Source organism: Parasteatoda tepidariorum, chromosome X2 (assembly GCF_043381705.1).
Source record: "Parasteatoda tepidariorum isolate YZ-2023 chromosome X2, CAS_Ptep_4.0, whole genome shotgun sequence".
Taxonomy (NCBI): domain Eukaryota; kingdom Metazoa; phylum Arthropoda; class Arachnida; order Araneae; family Theridiidae; genus Parasteatoda; species Parasteatoda tepidariorum.
Window position 1 is genome coordinate 5,936,357 of NC_092215.1, and position 25,230 is coordinate 5,961,586.

The 25,230-nt window shown below is 29.6% G+C and overlaps 1 protein-coding gene across 1 annotated transcript in view; it reads right to left on the bottom strand.

The window, feature by feature from the left end:
* LOC107439761 (transient receptor potential cation channel subfamily V iav) overlaps positions 1 to 23,784 on the bottom strand; it is an 82,307-nt gene extending 58,523 nt beyond the window's left edge. Inside the window, exon 1 of the mRNA XM_071188312.1 lies at positions 23,020 to 23,784. Within this exon, the coding sequence (XP_071044413.1) occupies positions 23,020 to 23,040 (21 nt within the window). The 5' untranslated portion in view covers positions 23,041 to 23,784. The remainder of the gene's footprint in view (positions 1 to 23,019) is intronic.
* Positions 23,785 to 25,230: the final 1,446 nt, after the last annotated feature.

Sequence of the window (25,230 nt, forward strand, 5' to 3'; positions counted from 1 at the left end):
CGCTATTTTCGAAAATTGAGTCAAAATTTCAAACTGGCCCCCTAATCATAGATTTGGTCAAAAAATTCTATAAAAAATTTTTCTAGTCGTTTTTTATCAAGATCTTTTCTCCAAAGGAATTTCCCGAAAATCTGTGCCCTGACCACAATATTCCTGTCGAATGCGATCGAAAAAATGCGAACTAATTCCTAGAAATGATTTCGTTTCACTTTAGGCATCCCAAACAAAAATAGTTTGCGACAGCTTCTGAAGCGAGAAAGCCAAAAAAACTGATCAATTTTTGACACTTTTTTAGTTTTTGGCTCATAACTGCTTAATACATTATACGCAAAATTTTAAAATTCAACAAAGTTTAAGATCAATTAATTCCGCATCTAATGTTCCACTTAAATGAATCAAAATTAAATCCAAGTGTTATAGATTTCAAAATATATGCCATTACAGAAACATATAGAATAAATAATGCCCTAATGTGGTTTAATGAAACGCATTATTGAATCTTCAAAAAACTGATCAATTTTTGACACTTTTTTAGTTTTTGGCTCATAACTGCTTAATACATTATACGCAAAATTTTAAAATTCAACAAAGTTTAAGATCAATTAATTCCGCATCTAATGTTCCGCTTAAATGAATCATAATTAAATCCAAGTGTTAAAGATTTCAAAATATATGCCATTACAGAAACATATAGAATAAATAATGCCCTAATGTGGTTTAATGAAACGAATTATTGAATCTTCATCTGTTTTTGATAAGAATTTTAATTCAGTAAAAAATGCATAAGAATGAATTATGAATACTTGATATTACTTATTCACATCATGCTTTATAAATGCACTATCATCACTTCACTTTTATCACACATATCACTTTTTAAACATGTTACTTCTATTTTTAAAGAATACTTAAGATTTTTATTTATTTATTTTTTGAAAGTTGAGTTGAGTGAAGATTTTTATTGAAATGAAGTTATTAGTGAAATGAAGTTAGTGTACTGGTGCTAAACTAGTTATGAGCCCTGTGGCCGAATTTTTTCGAGTTATCTGCGACAAAACTCTCTAGCACTAATATCTTTCTGCAAGATGCTTTTAATTAGAAACATATATGTTACTTATTTAAAATAACAAAACCGCTGTGTTTATAACAAAAAAAATTTAAAAAATGTTTTAATTGAAAGTGTAATAATTCTTTATTCTAATATTATGGGTGAAATTCTTCCATTTCTTTTTCCTCTCATTTTGTAAATAATCATCACGATAGAAAAAAATAATGAATCATGAAATCCGAAGAAAATTGCCGAAAAAAAGATCGACGATGAAATCGCGTGAATCTGACTCCACAAATGCGAGTTTCGTTTCATGAAGGTTGGTGTAATAAATAATATCGTATAAAAAATATCGGATTTAAAAACTATGGAGAAATCAGTAGCAATAACTGACAAAAATTCGAGAGAATTATTGCCTTAAAAAGTAAATACTCAAATGCACGATTTGAATTTTCCATATTGTTTGACGCATGTCGGGATATTTAAAAGTCATCTGAAAATCAATATCAATAACAGCCAAAAAATACAATCGAAACATTACATTGATTTACGATACTATCGGCTTAAATTGAGAGCGTCAAAAAGTTATTATCTAAATGCATGATTCAAATATTACGTGTAAATTTCTGCAGAAAATAAAATAATTTTTTTTTTTCACTTTTAAAATGAAAAATCATTCTACAAGAACTCTGGAACGTTCTGCGACAATGTCGCCGTGTCGCTGCGGGAATGAGCTAAAGTTTTTCCCGAATTAGAATTACTTTTATTTATTATTTTTTTATTACTTTATTATATTATTACGTATTTTAATATATCTCATGATTTTATACGAAACTAAGTAACATTTGGCTTAATAGTTTCCTATGTATTCCACATATTTATTCACATATTATTCCACATATTTATTCACATATTATTCCACATATTTAGTTTCAGATTTTAAGAATGTAAAATTTTTATTTTTTTATTTATTCCAATTAATTTAAAATAATTTTATGCATCATAGTAAAAGACTTTTTTTGAATAAATCGAGCTCTAAGATAAACTTTCAATTCATTCTTAAACTAATATACTGATTTTACTGATCACGTCAAATTACAATCAACATTATAAAACAGAAAAATACAATAAACATCAAAGAGCACAAAAATACTATCAACATTGGCACACAGATTGTAATACCATATACGTAACTCGTTAATCCAATATCAATTTTTATACTGTCGGCGAGCTTTTTATTATACTGCTCGAAATGATTTTTTAAAAAATGGACAAATGCTTGTCCACGAAAATGGACACAGCTCAAAAAGCATGTTCAAGATAAAGACTCGGCTCGAAATGCAAGTTTAAGAATATGGATATAGCTATTTAGCTGTGTTCATTTTTTAAACACGCATTTCGCGCTGTCTCCAGAATAAAAAGATCACCGTATTTATCTAATCTACAGCTGATTTTAATTAAATAGTTGAGTAGCAATTATTTTAACTCGTGATAATTGAATTGCTCTCATTGATATCCTTCTTTTGATTCCTTAGGTTTTTTGCTAACTAATTATGCATATCTATGGAACTAATTGGAAAATCGAAAATTCACAGAATCCATTTTAAAAAACCCCAAAATGATTTTATGCAAAATTTAGCAGTTATTTGTAGTGTTTTTTTTAAATGATCAAAAAAATTGTTGATTGAAAAGAATACAAAGTTTGACTGTTTCATTGAATTTTATATGCTTTAAAAATTGAACGAAATCGGTTAAAAATTTTCTGACTAATAAAGCTAAAAAAAGATCACATTTTTATCTTTACATTTCTTACGAACTATACAAAAAAAATTTTGCATTTTAGATTTAAAAAATAGTAGCTTAAAGGGATAAACTTTCTTATTAGTAGCTTAAAGGATACACTTAACTTACTTTCTTACTTATTATTAACTTACTTAAGGATACATTAAAATTCAAACTTTTTTATCATTATTAACTTTAACATTAATTAAAAAATATTTTTTTCCATGGCAGTGTATTAGAATAAACTTGTATAGCGTAATCGGTGTAGCACAATGTAAAAAAAATGAAATTAAAAATTACAAAAAAGTAAACAAAACTTCGAAAAAATTGCGGTAAAAAAGTACTGGCCCTCAAAGTGACAATACTTTTTACTATAAAATTTTACAGAACAAAAAATATCCAATAATCCGAAATTTTCACAGTAATATTTACTGAATCACCGTAATTCAGTAAATATTACGGTTAAAATTATGGTATCAAATTTTATGATAAAATATATTGACTCCCAGAAATTTCTGAAGCAATTTTAAGGAATTTTTTACTGCGCAAATAAAAACATTTCCAGATTAGACGGGACTCTACAACATATTAAGGTGTAAAAACCCCATAAAAAAAGGTACCTCACAGTGAAAGCAATCTTTCAGCATAAAAAATGCCTCAAAATCTATTGAAAACTTTTGCTCCTCATAAGTAAAAAATTACTCATAAATAATGGAAATTCATTCAAACTTGTAAAATCTCCAAAGTTCATAATTCGATTTTTGTTCTGATTTTCATCACACTTTCTTTCTTCCTTTACTTGGCCTTATCTTGAGGCCAAACAAAGGAATATTGAAATGAGGAAAATTGTATGAATTGTATTATATTGTATTTCAAGTTAACACTGAATCAAGCTTTTATACAAACTTCGAAGAATGTATCTGAATCTATTATTACCAAGCTCTCGTGTTTTTACACAATTCATGAATTGTTTTTTCTTCCGAAAACGCTAACTTCAGTTACGTTTGGAAATTGTCAAATGATAACGATAGATAGCTTATTATCGAGCCCGAGCTCATTAAAAGAGTTTAATATTTTGTTTATAAAATTCTGATTATAAAATTTTTAATTTATATTTTGATAATAAAATTTTAATTAAATTTTAATTACAAGATAAATTAATTTAGCGCCATTCTCCCGTTTTGTTATGTTTGCAACATTTCCAGACGTTTGAAATATGTGAAAATAGTAAAATTTCGCATGTTATATAAAATGATACTATAATTTAAGTCACGTTATCCTGAGTTAACTTTTTTCTCCCAAAAGTTTTGAATTTTTGACCTCAAAAAATAGGGAGGGAAATATCGTGATCTGGAAAATATACTAAAAGCGGGAGGGAGGTTTGAATACCCCAGAATCTAGATCTCAAGAAGTGAATCGAAAACGTCTTGCACACAATTATAAAATCTATTTGTCCAGACCATGCAAAAATTAATTTTTGATCATTTTTCTCGTCACATTTTATTAAAGTATTTAATAATAATCGAAAAATGGTGAATTGTATACAAATTTTTAAATCATTATAAGGTATGCTATTATCCATGAAAAAAAATTGAGACGAAATCAGTCCAATAGTTTTCAGGAAATCAAAATTTAAGTTTAAAGTCACTAGTCAAATTATTAGACGCACTAAAGATGCTCTGTAAATTTTTAATTATCAGGTGATACTATACAACTTTATTGCTTTTACGCGACTGAAACCGGCTTGCACTTGTTTACGTTCGTGTATTAATTGGTTAACATTGTAATCATATATGGCAACGTTACTTTTAAAAAGTAACGAGTAAAAGTACAAGTATTTTTAAAAAAAGTAACGAGTAAAAAGTAAAAAGTTCTTATTTTAAAAAGTAACGAGTAAAAAGTACAAGTAAAAGTACAAGTACTAAACAAAAAAAGTAACGATTTAAAAGTACATTTCTAGGAAATCGAAAATTCAAAGTAACCTAAAATTTTATTGAATAATATTCTTATGTTCTTTAATGTTTTTGCAAAATTGTTGTTATTTATTTAATTATTTTTAATTTTGAAAGTTATGGATATTAATTTATTTTTAAATTCGGAAGAATATTATAATATAATTTTATAATATAATCGTATAATATAATTTTAAAATCAAATATAATTTTAATATCAAACTTTTTATGGATTTGCACGAAAAAGAAATTTTATCTATTGATTTTAATTTTTAGTTTATTATTTTTATTTATTTAAATTACCATTGATTTAAAATTGTTTTACTCTTTAGAAACGCGTTTTAAAAGCACAAACATAAACAAAGCAAACACGGGGTTTCAGATAGCTTTGTGATCTTTGAGCTAGTAAAAAATAATTGAATGTGCAGTATAAGTTGAAACAGAAGGTATTTAAACACGAAGTTAGCTGTGAATGCATATATATTGCACATTTATTTTATAAGTAAAAAAACTTAAGTATTTTTTTTAAATAATTTTTTTTTTTTTAAAAAAAAAGCTTACCGTGCTTACCGAGTTTTAGAAAAAAGTAACGATTTCATTCCGTATTTCCGTTACAAATACTTGTACTTTTTCCCTAAAAAAGTAACGAAAGTACAAGTAAAAGTACTAAATTTTAAAAGTAACGAAGTACAAGTAAAAGTACGTACTTTTTACTTGTACCGGCGGTACAAGTAACGAAAGTAAAAGTACTGCCATATATGATTGTAATACAATACGTTAAAAATAAATACAAATAGGAAGAATAAAAAATCTCATAATAAAAAACCAATTACGTGTATGTTTAAATATAAAAGTATTGCATGTAAACTCGTACAAAACATGTAATTATTTAAAAAAAACTACAGTGTTCCTAATAATTTGGTCAAATTATTATGATATACTAATATAATACCTGATATCATAAATATTCTCTATTTATATAAGATATCGTCTAATTTATGTTATATATCGTCTAATTTAGTCAATTAATATACGAACATAGACAAGTGCAAAAACCAGTTTCAGTCACGTAATAACAATAAAGCTGCATAGTATCATCTGATACTAAGATTTTACATAGAATCTTATAGTGTGTCTAATAATTCGCCAGGGACTGTATGCGATATTTTAAAATTGAATAACTCAAACAATTCGACCCATTTCATTTCGACTCCCGCAAAATTTTCTTCGGCTACGAATTCATAGCTCTGTCTCTAAAATATAAAAGAAAATCTTACATTGTAGTCATAAAAATTTTGAAAATTCAAAATTAAGATAATTTATACTAAATTATTATAATTTGAAGATAGACATTTCTAGAATTTTTATTTCTTTGCATCTCTACGTATAAGGGAAAATCTTTTATTGCTTTTATAGAATTCTCAATTTTATCTAGATCTTGATTTTTTCTAGTTGTTCTTGTAATTTCAACGAAAAGATGCTTAATTCTTGCATTGTTTTCACCAGAATTATTAGAAATAAAAAAATTATGAGAGGTTTTATTTAGGGATAGATATCTGAGTACATGATACAACGAGCTTGCTTCCAAACAAATTATTTTCAATTACATCGATAAATAATCTCGTGTCAAAATGACAAGGGGAAAAAAAAGTAAAGAAATTATACTCACACTTTTGATAGATATATCTCACGAATTGTACTGAAAGTATTTTCTTCGTGGATTGATCAGATGCTGACCTACTTATTGGGACGCATGCGTCTGTCTTGATCAGAAATATTCTTTGATTAATTAACCTTGACATCGTGAAATTATGTTTCTTGACAAAATACAAAAATCATCTGGTCAGAGTCTTGACATTAGAAATTAATGAGTTGGCTGTCTTTTCTGTTTTGGAAAAATTAGAACTATCAAATAAATTATAAAAGTAAAAGTATTATGGAACGGCAATTTTTAAAATAAAATTTAACAATATAATATAATAATTTTATAATATATATAAAATGTTTTAATAATTTTGAGAATAATGTAGAAAACTCTGATAAAGGAGCTTTTCAGCAAAATCAAATTATCAAAAGTGTTGCGAAAATTCGAAAGTAAATACAATCAAACTCCGCTATAGTGAACATTCAAGGGACCGAAATTTCTGTTCGCTATAACCGGGAGTTCACTATATCCGTACAGCAAACAATTTTCACTAATTTTTCCAAACTGCTTATTACGCATTAATTAAACAAATGACCAACAAAAATAAATACAAAAATGATTAACAAACAATATGTAGTAACAAAAAATGTGTTAACTTTTATTTTTTATTATTCTTCGTTTTACGTACAAAAACTTTAGGGATGTCCTTTATTTAGGGATGGGAAACTGAAATAGAAGAAACAAACAAACAAAATGCTCACTCAATAGATTTTAAAAATCGGTATATGTATTTTATGTAGAAATTTCAAAATTTCCAAAAAATGAAGAAAAAATCAATCGAAGACAGAAAAGTTCATAATATCCAATTTCCTCTCTTCTTTTGGTTCACTATATCCACAAAAATTAATATTATATGTGTATAACAAGGCACGGGAGCGAACATTTCGTTCACTATATCCGGGAGTTCCCTGTAAACCATGTTCTCTATTGCTTGATTTACCTATATATCCATTAAATCTGAATTTCCTTTGTGAAATTTACTGCTTGAGCATTGTTTTAAAATCACCATTTAACAGCTAACCAATATTGAGTTTGTGAATATTAAACTCCGTAGCTTTATAATTTTGGATCCAACCCAGAAGACAATAGAAGTCTTGGGTGAAGCATTAGGACAAACTATCGCTCGTGGAGGACATTTCAATGAAACTAACTCGCATTTGCGTTACATGGAGAGAGAAATCACGAAATACTCCCTCGGTTAGCCCGACAACAAGGTGATTCTATTCCATGATGCGTTTCAGAATATTTTATGTCTGCACTATGGTCGGTGAATGCAGAATTTGTTTTGATCAGCCATTACAGGGATTTGAACTTGGGTCACTTCATTGGGAGCACTTAATCCCTTATCCACCACGGCTAATTTAATATCATCCGTAGAATAAAAGCAATATTCTTGTGATCTCGAATCCTGGCATTAATGGCATCATTGATTCTTTTCCTCCGCATAATTTCTTATTTGTTTTAAAATAAGATATTCAAAGAAATTGCGCCACAAAGTAGTGAACTATAAACAAACCTGGAATTAATGAAATCATTGATTCTTTTCCTCCCATAATTTCTCATTTTGTTTTAAAATAAGATATTCAAAGAAATTGCAAACTAAAGTAGCGAAATATAAACATAAAGAGCTGTTTTACTAATTGAATTGATTTCAAGAAATTCTTTCTTTAGATTCAACAAACTGTTCAATAAATTTAATTCCTGGCAACAAAAAGTGGTCCATTTATAAAAACACAAAAAGTAAATATTCTATTACAAGGCGGATAATTCATACTCTTTCCACTTTAGGTATAAAAGACTTTTGATCCAAATAAAAATATTAATATTACGGTTTTATAACCATCTTGTTCATGCAAAATAAATCGCACCCTCCTGCTACCATTTTTTAAGTTGTTCCAGAAGAAGTTTGTAATATACATGCTGTTCAGTGATCTTTCATTTCTACAACTTTTATTTCTCGCCAAAATATTAATTTCCAATGAGACTTAACTGCTTCCCTGATTATCCTGATTTAACTCGGGTAAGTATACACAGAAGAGCCATTACAATATGACCACCCTCCATCTATAACAATGGGCTCGCCCAGGCTTTCATGGTTTCTCGCCATGGGGTACATTATGTCCTATAATCCTCATAGAACAATCCCTGACGCTACTTGAACATAGTTTCAGATCAGGTTCACCCATTCATGGCAACAGTTTTTCCTGTGGGGGATGGTGTTTACCAACAGGATAATGCACCATGTCATAAGGGTCGAATCGTTGAGGAACATTCCAGTGACTTTCAAGTCATACCTTGGCCCCCAAATTCACCTGACCTTAATCCAATAGAGCATTTGTGGTCCTACTTGGAAAACCAAATTCGTGCTGCCACGCTACCCCCTCGAAATGTGAGGGAATTGTAGGACCAGTTGGTGAACGCTTGGTACCAGATACCTCAGACTACCTATCAGCACCTTGTGGAATCAATGTCACCGCGGTTGATAGCAGTTTTGAGGGCTAAAGGTGATCCTACATGTTATTAGCAGGGTGGTCATAATGTAATGGCTCTTCAGTGTATATTGCAAATATATGTTATCCCGAGTAAACTCGGGCATAACAGAATTCGTCAATACGTTTTGTTTTAACACATTTTTATTCTCCCGGAAACAAAACAAAAAAATAATCTGCTGTGATTGTCAAGTTTTGTTTGGGAGTTTTGCTATTTGCAGGACTGCAGACGTGTTCTGTACAATTGTATATACGATGGTTGATGAATTGACATCGAAGAAAGAATTAAAAAATGAGAGTAATGCAGATGATTTTTCAGATTATGAAGATATGAACGTATACAAAGATTAACATTTAACTTTTTTTAATTGCCCGAGATAATTTGGGATAGTAAACTGATGATAAATTAAATATATTTTAAGCATAAAAAAATTAAAATTTCAGCTTAGAACTTGTGTATTATGTTCTGTTTTAGTTCCTTGTACTTATTAATGAAGTAAAAAAATATGCTGATTTTTTGCATTTTTTTTCAACAAAAAAAAACTTGATAAGAAAAAGTGCTACGTAAACTTTTTGCATTTTTTTTCAACAAAAAAAAACTTGATAAGAAAAAGTGCTACGTTAAGTTTTTGCATTTTTTTTCAACAAAAAAAACTTGATAAGAAAAAGTGCTACGTTAACTTTTTGCATTTTTTTCAACAAAAAAAAACTTGATAAGAAAAAGTGCTACGTTAACTTTTTGCATTTTTTTTCAGCAAAAAAAAACTTCATAAGAAAAAGTGCTACGTTAACTACGTTAAAGTGCTATGTTAAGCTTTTGTTGGGCAAAATAATTTTATTAACTAAAATACACTTGAAAAATTTAGTTAACTTGTTTCAAAAAATTAATTTTGTAAAGAAATATTAATTTACTTTAAAAAAAAATAAGTTTAAGAAAAATTAAAGTTTGCCAAGCACAAAGTGTATCTTCTGTAAAAATACAGTTTTTGGAATGATTCAGAGTCTTCTTACAAATAGAATTTTTGTAGATTTTTGATCCAGAAAGTCTAATTTAAAGAGATCCCTGACTAAACCAAATGCACAATAAAAAAAAAATAATTTTAAATCTAGTGTGTCCACCAGAACAAAAATATAATTCAACTCTCCCCACATTGATGACCAGGACGTGATGTGGACATGCCTACCTTGACAGAAACTCCCACTTCGATTTGAACACGCCTACTTCGATGGATAGTTCACATTGAACAGTTGACTTGCTATTTGTGACTGCGACGTCATCCACCTCATCGCGCTGTTGCTACTCAGTCTCGATCACACATAACGTACGACGTATTCACTCGACTGCTAAAGGCAACACAGGAGCGACCATGACCGTGAACTTAATACAGCTCTCACGATCAGCACTCAAAAGTATGGTGATCTTAATACAACTCTCCCAGCCTCTCACGAAACAGCAATGAATCAACTAATGGTATCAGTCATCGAATTCTATTACAGCTATTATTCTGGTGGAGAAGTACTGCATGGTGTCTACCAGTACAAAAATACAATTCCAATTCACTAATATATAAGACATGTTAATTCGAATCTATGGTGGGTACCTTTTCATGGATGAAGGTTGGCATGGTTGATAACAACTCTCTGCACAATAGATAAATAAATAAAAAAATAAGTACACTAAAATCCACTAGAACCATTAAAATATGGCGAAAATCGGATAAAACTAAAAAAAATCAACAAATAAAGTTTATTCAAAATATCGATCAGATCAATATATCTTTTTGACTCATGTTCAGCACTTCTAGGACATTTTTATACATTTTTGTAAAAATAAATTTTTGTTGAAAGATTTTTACTCAGTACATATTTTTTCTTAGAACATCAAAGTCGAAGTAATTATTATAGAGACAAAAAACTGCGTTTCTTTAAATTATTCTTAGCTTCATACAGTTACTTTTGTTGAGTTTAATTCAAATTGTTCTCAGTAAAGTAACTTTCAAAGAAAACGCTCATATTTAAACATTTTTTATAAAAGGAAATATTTTTTCATGTTTCTTAATATCTTATAACGTGGATATTTTTAAAAATATGATTATTAATCAAAAATATTCACGATTTTGCTTTTCTTATAAATATTTTAAGTGGCATTCATAAACTAAGTGTGAAATAAAAATCAACACAGGATGGAGCGTCGCTAGCATCGCTTTCAAAGTGAAACAAATCTCATTCATTTCAACAATGTTGGGCAGTACATGTCTCTTTCTTTTTCTTCTTCTTACAGGTAATTCTCTTTCTTTAACTATATTTACTCTTTCAAAAGAAAAAGAAAATAATAATAATATAATGCTGAATATTTTTAAAAAAAATCTTATACCTCATTTGATTAGCAGCATTCATAATATTATTGTATTTATGATAATTTAAATTATTGTTAAAATACACTTATCTTTCTTCTTACAGGTAGTTCTCTTTCTTTTATTAGATTACTTATATTAAGTTACTCTTACAAAAAATAATATTAAATAGAATATTGTGTTAATAATCTCTTTGCTTATTTGATAAACAGCATTTATAATACTTTTGTGTTTATGATTATAAACTTTTTTTTTTCTTTTTGCAACCTTAAGAAACACTGCAATGGAAACTATAGCATTAATATACTAAAGTACAGTAATTAGACGATATGTTATATAAATATAGAATATTTATTATATCAAGCCTTATATTAGTATATTATAATAATTCGATCAAATTATTAGTAGCATTGTAGTTTTTTAATAATTACATGTTTTGTACGAGTTTATATGCATTATTTTTTATTTAAACAAACTCGTAATAGGTTTTTATTTTGGATATTTTTTATGTTCTTCCTATTTGTATTTATTTTTAAAGTATTGCATTGCAATATTGACCAATTGATACACGAACGTAAACGAGTACAAAGCGGTTTCAGTCGCGTTCAGTGCGTCAGTTGCGGACGTGTTTCTGTAGCTTTATGCGCTGTACTTGTTTCGCAGTTTTATGCTACGCAGTTATTTATTTATTTTGTGTGCAGCGTATAAATAATCGATTGGAACATTTTCATCAAGGGTAAAAAGGGCGATCTTTCACTATGTAAAAAAGCTGAAGTAAAGTATTTTCAAATCGCGAAATATCACGAAGATTGAAGGTTTCTGAGGCTAGCGTACGACGCATAAAGAAAATTGTTGTTGTAGTTCATTTACGTCGCACTAGAGCTGCACAATGGGCTATTGGCGACGGTCTGGGAAATATCCCTGAGGATGATCCGAAGACATGCCATCACAGTTTTGATCCTCTGCAAAAAGGATGGCACCCCTTGTTAAATATGGTGAGATGATCTCGTCGGGGTTCAATTATTACAAAATGCCTTTAACAAAAAATATATTTAATAACAAACACGGATGATGGTAATGATACAGTGGCATGGAGGAAACTGATTACAATTAATCATATGATTTCACATTGCTGCGCAGAGCGCCATCTGTTTAGTTTCAGAAATTATTATTAATTACATTGAGATATTATGAACACCCCTGCTTCTGTAGCCCGACGACCTGCACGCGAAGTCGAGCACTTTACGGTAGTACAGTTTATCAAGGACCTATATCACACACCCTCGGTCCCTACGCAGACTGATCCAAGTGGTCACCCACCCTCACACAGACCACAGCCAGTGATGCTTGACTTCGGTGATCTGCTGGGAACCGCGTCTTAACGATCAGACCACTGCGGTACAAGAAGAAAATTGAGTCAAGGAACTGTAGTGTATCTATCTACCACTACAAAAATATAATTCCAATTCACTAGTATATAAGACATGTTAACTCGATTCTGTGGTGGGGTACCTTTTCATAGATGAAGGTTGACATTCTCGATATCTACTCTTCCCACAGGACGAATTGAGCCCGAAACGAAAGAAAAGATACAGAAGAATCTTAGACTGCATCTTATAATTTGCCCCGGAACTGCATATCAAATGAAAATAAAAATATGCAGAGCAACTGTCATTTGGAGTTTGTCTTTTATCCAACAATTTTACTCAAATAACTATTTTTTACCAAATTTATATTTGGAAAAAAAACAAAAATACCGAAAAATGGCTATACTTGAGTTATATATACGAGTCAAATGTTTTAGCCAAAATAATTTAATAAAGTTTACTTTTTAGAGCCATACGAATGTCTTTTATTTGCCATACGGGGAACCAATTTTCTAATGCAAAAACCGGATTTATGCAAAAACGCAGGCTGTTTTCAATCTAACTGCGGGTAAGAGACAAAAATTATAGCAATATTCTTCTCAAAATTCAAAGGCTCAAAATATTTAACCCATTCCCCCATTTGTTCAAGATCCAATCTCAATATCTATATTTTTTTAATCGATATTAAAATCGAAGTCAAAAATAGATAGGCATTGTGGATCCAAACTGGTATTTAAGCGAGGAAAAAAAATAGAAAACGTTATAGAATGTTCTTACTCTAAGTTATAGAAAAATAGATTATTTCATAAAACAAAATGAATGAACAATTTCTGAACAATAGATGAATCGAGTCTACCCATGTAACTCTTTCAAGTATATATACAATCAAACCCCGTTACTGCCGAACTGTCTGCGGACTCAGTAATAAGTTCACTATTAACGGTGGTTCATTGTATCCATCTTTTTGAAAAATTATTTTTTTGCATACAATAGTATTGTAGGAAATAGTAATTATGATAGTATATAATGAGTCAAATATTAAAAAGAAAATCAATTTTTACATTCTATAGAAGAAATTAGTGATTTTCGATTGACTACGATCGCAACTCTTGCAAATTTAAAGTTATAAAAATGAAGAAAAAATATTAAAAGAAATTATATTCCGTTATAAGCGAATTACTAATTTTTCAGTTGTCCCTTATAAGAGTATAAAATAACGTTAATTAAATGAAAGCTCAGAAGCGGCCACTAATGTAGTTCTCTACAGCCGAGTGTTCAGTATATCCAGGTTCATTATAGCGGGATTTGAATAAATAAATATCCACTAATTTTGCTCTTAAATATAATTTAATATTCCATCTCTTCGATTTTAAGTTTTAACATAAAATTGATAAGTTTTTGACAATTTCTTCCTTTCTATACCATATTAAAATCAATTTCTGCAAATAATATAAAAATGTTCCAAATCTTGTATTAATCATGAAGAAGGACCCTTAATTAATATTTGGATGGCGCAAAACTGATGAGAAATTTTAAAATAATCTTGAAAATTTTATCGGATGTCTCACATTAAATTTTATTCTCACTAAAAATATTATAAAATAGTACAACTAAAAGTTTGTTTTTTTACATAACATTAACTGATTAACACAAATCTTTAATTAGCTTAGTCTTAGGATTAAAGATTGCTAATTCCTTTAAATTCCATCAATTATCAGATAATTGTTTGGTATTTTCAGAAATGGTAATTAGTGCCGGAAATTTTTGTTAATTAGTTTTCTTCTTAGCTCAATCAGACCTGTTTTAAGAATTGCAGAAAAGAAAATAATCGAGATAAAATAATGCAAAATAAAGCATATTTTTTCCTTAAAGTAAAGGTAGAAAAAAACTTTTTTTAGTTCTAAAAGTTTTGGTATGATAAAAAAGAATATTTATTTCTTAAAAAATAAAATATTAAATCATTAAATTAAGTTAATTTATTATGAAATTATATTTTTATTACTTCACTGAATCTCTATTTACTGAATCTAATTCAGACAGTAGTTTCATTATTTGAACGAAATCGATCGTACAGCTCTTTAAAAATTAAAATTCAAAAATACGATGTTTTTGACATTTTATAACTCAAAATCTGTTCAACCAATTTCATTCAAATTTTCATTTAAAATTTAAAAAGCTTAAATTGATTTAAAAATGTACGATTGAACAGTGACCTAAAAATAAAAATATAAAAACTAAAATGAAAATATAAATAAAAACCTTGCGATAGAACTATTTTTTGACCATTAATAAAATAGTAATTAATAAATAATAATAAATAATAATGAGCAAAGTAATAAAAATTATTTAATGAAAAAAAATTATTATTATTGCAAATTATTTTTTATGTGGAAATCTTCTGAAGATAGAGTTTCATAATTGTGCGCAAAAAGTTACCGAGAGAAGGCTAAATTTACAAAAAAAAGATAAATTAATATTAAAGGCTCAAACTTCCAACCGCGGTCCTGACTTAATTACTGAAACCATATTTTCCAGATAGCAGCCTTTATTTTGATGATAAGGAAGCTTAATCCACTGAAAAAAAGGTATGTTTATTCAGAGAAAGTACGTTTTGGGGTCCGATGCCGTAGTTTATTAAGTAGTAGATTGTATTATTTGTTACAACTACATTTTTTAACAGATATCAATAGTTTTTATATAGCATTAAATCAATTTATATGGTATTTCGTTTTTTGTCTATATTTTATAGACTAATTCCCGTTGAAATCTTGGTTTTTATTTTTAAAATGTAAAACTCAGCATTTATTTATCTTAATTTTTCTTAAAAACTAGGGAAATGCAACCTTTTATATATAAAGATTGTTTATAGAATTTTTGTCGCTTTGTACAAACAGATAAAAAGTTACTTTTTGTCTAAATGTGGCTACTGTTCTTTATGATTCTTGTATTGTGATTCAAATCATTCTTGCTAGACTAGAGCTTTAGAAAGCAATCAATTAACAAACAAATACAATTAATTTAATGATTTTATATTTTAGTTCGAAATGTAGAGAAAACATGGGAAAAATTACAGAACAATGAAAAAAGGGGAAAGAAAGAATTATAAAAATAATAATAACAAAAAACCGGGGAGGAAAAAAGAAAATTTAAAAAAATCCGGAAAATAAAAGATATAATCTTTTCATCAGCTCACACGATTATATCCGCAAAAAAGAGTGCTTTCTAATATTGCATCAATATAGCCAAAGCAAAATATATCAATACAATAATGTGAGAAGCACTCAAAAATTTTACAAAAAAATTACAACAAATAAAATAGAACACAGTAAAAATATAAAGTAAGTAAAAATATCACGTAAAAACAGAAAGTAAAATATAAAGAAAAAACAGAATGAAACATGAAATTAAATTTATAAAGCGAGCAGCGAATTCAAATGAACTTACATGAAAGGGAAATTTTTTCAAGAATGATTTGAAGTATTTTCGTAATAAGTTGTCAGATTGCAAAAAATGAAAACAAAAGCGTAAATTGAGCTAAAAGCGTAGTTTTTGTTCTTAAAATTTTCTCCCCCCCNATATACTATACTATACTATACTATACTATACTGTACTATACTGTACTATGCTATGCTATGTGTATATATATACAAATGTATATACATACATATACATAAGTATTAAAAATAGTAGAGAAGAAGTAATATATATATATATATATTACTTCTTCTTCACTAAAAAATATAGGAAGCATTTTAAGAAAAATTACTTTTAGCTGAATAATCATCTAAAAACAAAATTGTTAAAAAATATATTGCTTTACTTTCAAGCATCAAAATATTAAGACAAAAGAAATAATGTTATAGAAGAAAAATTTATTTTTCAAGTGATTGGTAGTAATTGCAGGTTGTCAAAAGAAATATGAATGTTTCGACAGATTGTTTAGGGAAAAATTGAAGACGCTATGCATTGAATTTCAAAATGTTTGTAATTTTTTTTTAATTCTTTGAAACGTAGATTTTGCTTTACTTATAATTCAAAATGGTTATTATTCAATAACAGATAAAATACTACTTAGGTTAAAATTTTGTTGACTATTAATTATAAGGAAAGATGTTTAGTAGATTCTTTTCATTCATTTAAAGTAGCTACTCATAAATGCATAAAAAAATTACCATATTTAATAAGCATTTTAACAACTATAATTGCATGTTAAAAGAAATAATTTCATTTAACCTTAAAAATCTGCAAAATGGGCAAAAGGAAATGTTCAGTAAATGATCCTTCAGGAAAATCTTCTTTTTTATCTGGATTTCTTTTCTTATTACACACATCTTCTTTACAACAAAACCTTTCATGAGCTGCACTCTTAACCATTGATTAAAAATCTCACACCTTCACATACAATTTTATGGTTCCTTTCAGAATATACTTAACTCTGAATATAGTCAGGCTAAAAAGGGATTTTTTACTCAACGAGTATTATGCTAACTGTTGTAAATTCCTAATTGTTATTTATAACTGTTGAAACTAGTCAGCATAGACTAATTCTGAAAATAGCGAAAAATATCGATTCTGAAGAGTAGAAAGAAAAAAAAATTTTTAACAAAAGATCTATTTGGAAAAGTTACTACAGCTCAGCATTATAGCTCATTTTTGCTTTATGCACGAAATTTACAGAAACTTAAAATTACTAACTTTTCGCACTCAAAGAGAAAACAACATTTAGTTGTTTTTTTTAAAATTTCGAATTATTACATTTGCATAAGTTATCACATTATTTATCATACAGTTAGTTGTTTTTCCGCATTTTTCGATAAAATACAATCTTAGAAAGGAAACAAAATTCCCTTTATTATCAATTTTTTTTTTTTTTTTTGGAGATAGCATGTTCATATTATTCAAAACAAAACTTCATTTTTGGGTTGTTTAAATTTAGGCACTCATTGTTAATATTTATGCACATAAAATTAAAAAAAAATGTAAATTTTCACTTCGCATTCCTCTTTTTTTATGTGATATTCTGTTTCATAAAATGCTTATTTCGAGGGAAAGAAGGCAAATTCAGCTGTTAAAAGTATAAAATTCAAACTAGATAAGCGAATATTAATACGTTGTTAAATTTTTATGGAATTTCAATTGACAAGTTTGAAATCTGCCGACCGGCCTGTGTAGGGGGCAGGGAACTGTCCTTACATCAGAAAGGTTCTGGGTTCGAATCCCGGGCAAGGCATGGATGTTTCTTTCTCTCTGTGTTCTATGTCCTTTCTCTTTGTGTGTGAATGTGACCCACCCTATAAACGGGTTGTGGTAGTGCGACGTGGGCGACGCTGCTCCACCGCCGTGGTTTCGCCACAGGTGCCCACTGGGTAACGAAAAGAGAGTTAGCAGTTCTGGCACTTTCTGTGGCTAATGGACAATAGTTCCAAGTGGCTGCCATTAAAAGAAAAAAAAAGTTTGAAATCTGCGCTCTAGGAACGACTATCAATCCACTTCGATATCTTGATATTCTTGCCGCTTTATCGGTAATAGGAGATAGGGAAATTACTGAGAAAGAACACATTTCTGATGGTTGATGAACAATAGCGATCAAGAATTTAGTATCAAATATAAAAACCAAATACAAAAGTTGGTTCATGGAACAAGATTAAAACGAAATAAGTGGTTAAAAAAAGAGTTGCGCATGCAGTTCCAAGAATTCCCGAGCAACGGAAAGTAGATAGTTAGTTACAGATGTGATGTCTACCACTACAAAAAAACTGCATAAGACATGTTAACCCGATTCTATGATGGGGTACATTTTCATAGATGAAGGTTGACACTGTCTATAACTTCTCTCCCACACAGATAAAAACAGTCTATTAATACTCGCTATTAAACTGCAAAAAACGTTAGTGTATCTCACACACTAGAGATAATTCTTAGTTTTTGGTGTTTCACTGCACTAAGAACTAAGGATGTAGTTCTGGTGTAGTCAAACCAAAAGAATGCTCTTTTTCACTAGTTGATGAAAAGTGGTTTTGATGTTCCGTAATACCAACATTTATAATACGAAACACGTGAAAGTTAGTAAAGTTACTTTTAAGATTTAATTTACGGTACAAACAGTTATTTTAGGGACACTAATTCTTAGAATATATTTAGTGTAAATCAAACATACACAGAGAGAATATTAAAACGAATTCGAATTAGGATCTATAGAAATTAAATATTAAACTATTTAATACAATTGGCAGATATTTAAAAATTAAAATATAATTATAATTAATTTACAACTAAAAACATAATTACAATTTATAATGAGGAACTTAAAAGTTCTGTCGATGCTTAGCAGTGGCAAAATAGCAACAAACTTCACACTATTCCTTATTTATTTGTAAACACTTTACTAACGTTATTCAAGTACGCCAAAATTGGCATGTTTTAAGACAAAAATAGTTTACGAGTGGTGTGAATACGCGTGATCTCGGTGTAAGCATCTTACATAATTGGTGTTAGGATCAAACAACACCCTTTAAAGTTTATATGAAAGCTCTGTTTGGTGCTAACTTAAAGAAAAATATTCCTCCCCACAGTGCTTTTGCTTTAACATCAAAATGAGAGAGCAGATCAAATTGAAAAAGTGATTATCATTGAATAATGATTATCATTTCATAATTAAAAAAAAAGCATTTATTTTTAGTGTCTGGTGTTCTAAATGAAAAGAAAAGATTGAATTGTCAACTGACCGGAGAAGATGCAGTCGACTGCAGTGTTAGTAAGTACCAAGAAAAGAATATATATATATATATATATATATAATATAGAATTNATGACGTTTCATTCAGATAAGAAGATACTTGCAACCACGCCCTCTCAGAATCTCACGTTAAAAGCTCAGGACAGGCAAAACTGCGTGTCTTTTTCATATTTTCAATGGCTAGATAAAGCTGGGCCAAATCCAAACAATCCCTGCAAAGGGGGAAACCTGATGTAAATATCCAACGCATAATGTTTGCAATACTCCATCTAACGAAATAAAATGCCTTTTTAACAGAAGCAGCCTCAATCTCTTCAATTATCTAGCCTTTAAAGACATAACATTACACACACACACATATATATATATACATATATATAACAATTAAAGCATAATCATCAGCAAAATCGTTTGAATAGTTTCAAAGTTATAAGACTTCAATAAATTCATATTTTAAAATTCCAGCTCTCAAAACTTGCTCTTCATTCAAATTATGTTAACTTATTGTTATTATTAAAATTTAAGAGCTAGGAATTTCATGCTTTTTTGAACTTAATCATCACGGGACAAACTCCTAGATTTCAGGATAAGGATGGCTGGATCTATTATTCAGATGATCCCTTCGTGTTCAGAACTCTAAACTATGAAAAGAGTTTTACAATTCTAAATTCCTACAACGTAAATTTACTACCACAATGAAAAATTTATAGGACCCTTGTAAAAACAGAAATTAACTTTTAAAAGGTCTTATTTAAAATGAAATAAAATGTACCAAGTGATTTATGTAAATTGGCGCTATCACATTTCGAATTTATTTAGAATCGTTAGTTTATTCTTAAAAAAATATGCTCATAAAAGAAACACGAAAGCAATGTCCAGAAAAAAAAATCATCACTTGAAACGGAACTAATGTCTTTATTAGAACTGATACAAGCAGAGTCAGCAAAATTATTTTTACTATATAATTTAGAGTAAAAACAATTTAGGACAAACACTAATTCATAAAATAAAGCTGGTTTCACACACACTAACCGAGAGAAGACTAATTCAAATTTGGCTTGATAGAATAGAGTCAGATAAAAATTGAACATTATATAATTCCTTATTATAATTCACAGCTAAGTATAAATTAGGAACTCTTTATTATAACACTAAAACCTTTTGTAGCAATGAACTTCCATAGATTTATAAATGTTTTTCAGGTAAGTTCTTTATTTACGTCGCACTAGAGCTGCACAATGGGTTATTGGCGACGGTCTGGGAAACATCCCTGAGGATGATCCGAAGCATGGCATCGCATTTTTCATCCTCTGCAGAGGGGATTACTCCCCTGCTTTAGTACCCCGACGACCTGCGAGCGAAGTCAAGAACTTTACGGTAGAACAGTTTAACGAGGACCAATGCCGCACATCCTCGGTCCCTACGTAGGCTGATCATAGTGGTTCCCCTCCCGCTTACAGTGATGCTTGACTTCGGTGTTCTACTGGGAACCATGTCTTTATGATCAATCCACTGAAGGGGAAATGTTTTTCAGATAGTGAGAAACGATTCCCACTATTTCGTGCTTAATTGTATAATTTATCTAAAATTGTCATCAAACAGTTTTTAAACTCTCGCTAAAATTTTAGTTTTCGAAGGTGAAGATAATTTACGGAAATATTAATTCATATCTAACTGCACCACTTAAAGTATATATGAACGCTCATTTAATGTTGACTTGTTGGTTCAAGCAATTCTTTTTTGATGTTCAGCACCTAAATTGGACGGTTATTATATCGCAGCTTTTACAATGTGAACTGAATCAAATTTAAAGGAATTGCAATAATAAGAGGAAACCAAACGGTGTTATAAACTAAGTTTGACAAAAAAGCATATAAAAGAAAAATCGAAAGGGCATTTTGGGATTATATTTCAGGAATTGCTTGCTCAATTACAAAAACAATACAAACTGTTAGAGAGATTTTTTTTGTAATGTGCATTTCAATAGTATTTCACANATCATTTATTTGTATCAGAGCAAGTCGTTTCTGCATTAAATTTCATTTGATTCTGATGATTCTTTCATGGTGTTGCATTTNGCCTTAATAGGCATACAACGATCAATGGTGTTGCATTTTCTACAAACAGCAGTTTATATCGCAGCTTTTACAATGTGAACTGAATCAAATTGAAAGGAATTGCAATAATAAGAGGAAACCAAACGGTGTTATAAACTAAGTTTGGCAAAAAAGCATATAAAGAAAAATCGCAAGGGCATTTTGGGATTATATTTCAGGAATTGCTTGCTCAATTACAAAAACAATACAAACTGTTAGAGAGATTTTTTTTGTAATATGCATTTCAATAGTATTTCACAAATTTTCTTTTAGGAAATAATATCTTAGTAAATTAGAAAAAAAAGACATTCAATTGGTCACTAACACACCCTCGAACTACTACAGAATTTCCGCAGTTTTAAAAAATATTTTTTCTAGTGGTAAGAAAGATATGAAAAAAAAATTAAAAAGAAAATTAGGAAAATTCTGAGAAGGTAATTCTAAAAATAGTTTGACAAGCCTGTAAAAATGGTATTTGTAGAATTTTTTCCCTTTTTTAAGCAGTACCAAAATAAAATGTATTAATTTAGGTTTTTTTTTTTTTTTATCTACAGTTTTTATCTGGTAATGATACCTAATTTTTCACATGCATTTAATCCAAGCAAAGTATTTGATTTTCGATCTATAATGTAGATTTAAAGCGATAGACATTTATTTTTAAAATGTACATCTAATCTAAGTGTATCAAAAATTCTCCAAGGATGACCAGTATGGAATTTTAAACATTTATCTACTTTTAACATTTAATTTCTGTTTACATTCAACATTTAATATAATTTCCTAATTAAATAAAAAAACATCATTTCTAGAGCGAATTATCTTTTAAACTTCTGTGATTTCACAATTTTTGTTATATATTATTTTATCAATTTAAAATTCTAGCTGAAGCAAGCCAGTCATTGGCGAATATTTTTTATTCCGAAATGAGAAAAGAAAAATAGGAGTATTTCTATCCTTTCCGAAGAACAAGAAAAGTATCTTTAGAATATAGTTCCGCAGAAGAAAAAAAATTATTTGCTTTTGTATTTTTTTTCCAGCTATTTTATTGCTTCAACACTTTCTTTACTCAACTTTTTAAATTTAAAATCTATAAATATGAAGATGCAGAGTATAAAAGTTTTGGTTACACCTATCATTTCAATTAATGTTATTATAATGTTTTCTTAAATTTATTATTGTGTTATTGTAGGAGAAAACAGTAACTTCGTTAAGTCATGAAAAATTACTTATGGAAAGTCATGAATTTGAAAATCAAAAATTTAGCACATACTCTGTATTTCGTATCGATTTCCAAATAAACATTCTTTTTCCAAATTTTAAATTTTATGACAAACTTCAGCACTTTCGTATTCCAATTGTCGGCAGTTGAATAACAACATCCTATTTATCTAGATCTTCAGACAAAAGTATAAATCATTTTAAAATATCAATGCAGTAATTTCTTATAAAAGTTTTAAAAAAAAGTGCTTCTTTCACTTTATCTGGCTTACCTGTTTTTTTTTCTGTACCATTTAGCAAAAACGAAAAATGTTATTAAACATTGAAAACCGCCAATTCTCAGATTAATTTATAGTTAACATAACATATCATTTGGTGCTATATTATATGCATTGTGAACCGGTAAATAAAGTTCTGTACATACAGTTTCATTTCTCAGCTATCTCAAATTTCAATAAGCGTATTTTGTTTGCAGAAGTTTCTTAGCACTAGCGGTGTTCTAAGGCTCCATACTTACATTTATTTAATCAAGTAATAAAACATTGCACTATGAAGAACGCATGCCAGAAAGTGTTGTGTTTTATTGGGAACTACTTTTTTGCTTGTTTACGTTTATTTGTAACGTTAAGTATGACTTGTAGTAGTAGTAGTAGTTCATTTACGTCGCACTAGAGCTGCACAATGGCCTATCGGCGACGGTCTGGGAAATCCCTGAGGATGATCCGAAGACATGCCATCACAATTTTGATCCTTTGCGGAGGGGATAGCACCTCCACTTCGGTAGCCCGACGATCTGCACGCGAAGTCGAGCACTTTACGGTAGAACAGTTTAACGAGGACTCAACCGCACATCCTCGGTCCCTACGTAGACTGATCCAAGTGGTCACCGATCCGCACACTGACGCTTCACTTCGGTGATCTGTTAGGAACCGTGTCTAGGAACGATCTGTCCAATGCGGGACAAGAATAGCTTGAAAGCCTTTTATCAAGTAGAAAGACAGATAGAACAAATCAGAAAGAGGCAGCACGAAGATCCATTCTGGGGCGGGATTCGAACCCCCTTCCTCCAAGCTACAGAGAGTTTGGCGGGCAATACCGTCCAGTCACTTGTTTACATGATTCGTCTCTAGCCATGTTAATCTAGATAATGTTATAATCTAGATAATGTTAGATATGTTTTTTTCTCAACTTCAAAATTAGGCCGGAATAGTCTGGCTGGTAGGGCACTGGGCCCATATCCAAGAGTTCGTGGGTTCGATCCCAGGCCGGCCAAAGACTCCCCGTGTAGTAAATGGTGACTGGTGCACGCAAAATCTGTTGAGTCGCTAAGTCCTCAATGTTCCCATAACAAATCAATACCTCAGGGGGGGTACTGATCCAAGACTTTCCTTGTCTTCTGGATTGGTTCAAAATTACAAGGATACGGAATTGAACATTAGTAGTCGTAAACCCAAAATTGGGTCGGCTGTTCAAAGACAGATATAAAACTTCAAAATTAGGCCGAGATAGTCTGATTGGTAGGGCACTGGGCCAATGTCCAAGAGTTCGATCCCAGGCTGGCCAAAGACTCCCCGTGTAGTAAATGGTGCTGATGCACGTTAAATCTGTCGAGTCGCAAAGTCCTCCATGTTCCCATAACAAATCAATATCTCTGGGGGTACTGATTCAGGAGTTTCCTTGTCTTCCTGATTGGTTCAAAATTGCAAGGCTACGGAGTTGAGCATTAGTAGTCGTAAACCCAAACTTGGGCTGATTGTTCAACGACAGATAGAAAACTTCAGAATTGAAAGAGAGTTTTCTTTTTGAACGGATCCGTTAATTATTTACAAAATATTAGTTTTCGTAAAATAAATATCTTCTTCATATAAATTTATGTGACGAATCCATTCAAATAGCATTTCTTTAGATATTCAAGATTCAAGAAATATTTGTTTTAATCGGTAATAAATAAGAAATATAGGAATAATATTTAAGTTGACATAATACTTATTCACTAATTTTAGGAGAGTTCTTAACTGGATGGAATAATTATGAAGTCGAAACTTCAGAAAGAAAACCGAAGGTTTTATGTAAAAGCCCAATATGTATCATGTAAGTAAGGATTCTTTTCACTTCTCTCATATTTTTCTTTTTCAACCCTTGTGATTTCCTATTTTATGCATAAATGATTTTCTACTTCTAACGCCCTCGATCGATTAAGGTCAGAATTCGAAAACTCATTAGATAAAAAGCGCAAATTCAATTAAAATAGAACTACACAAAAATGGCAAATACTATGATTTCGAGCTAATACACTTCGCAGCTAGATCACTTAATTCTTTTAATATATTCATAGCAAGATAAGCAGAGCAAAATACATACCTATGAATTGAGACAAATGTTCAATATGCTATTAAAAACATTAGCTTAGAGAAAAATGTTATATTCCTTTCATTTAGGTGGAGCACGCTATTTTATAACCAAGTAATAAAATATTTAAATGA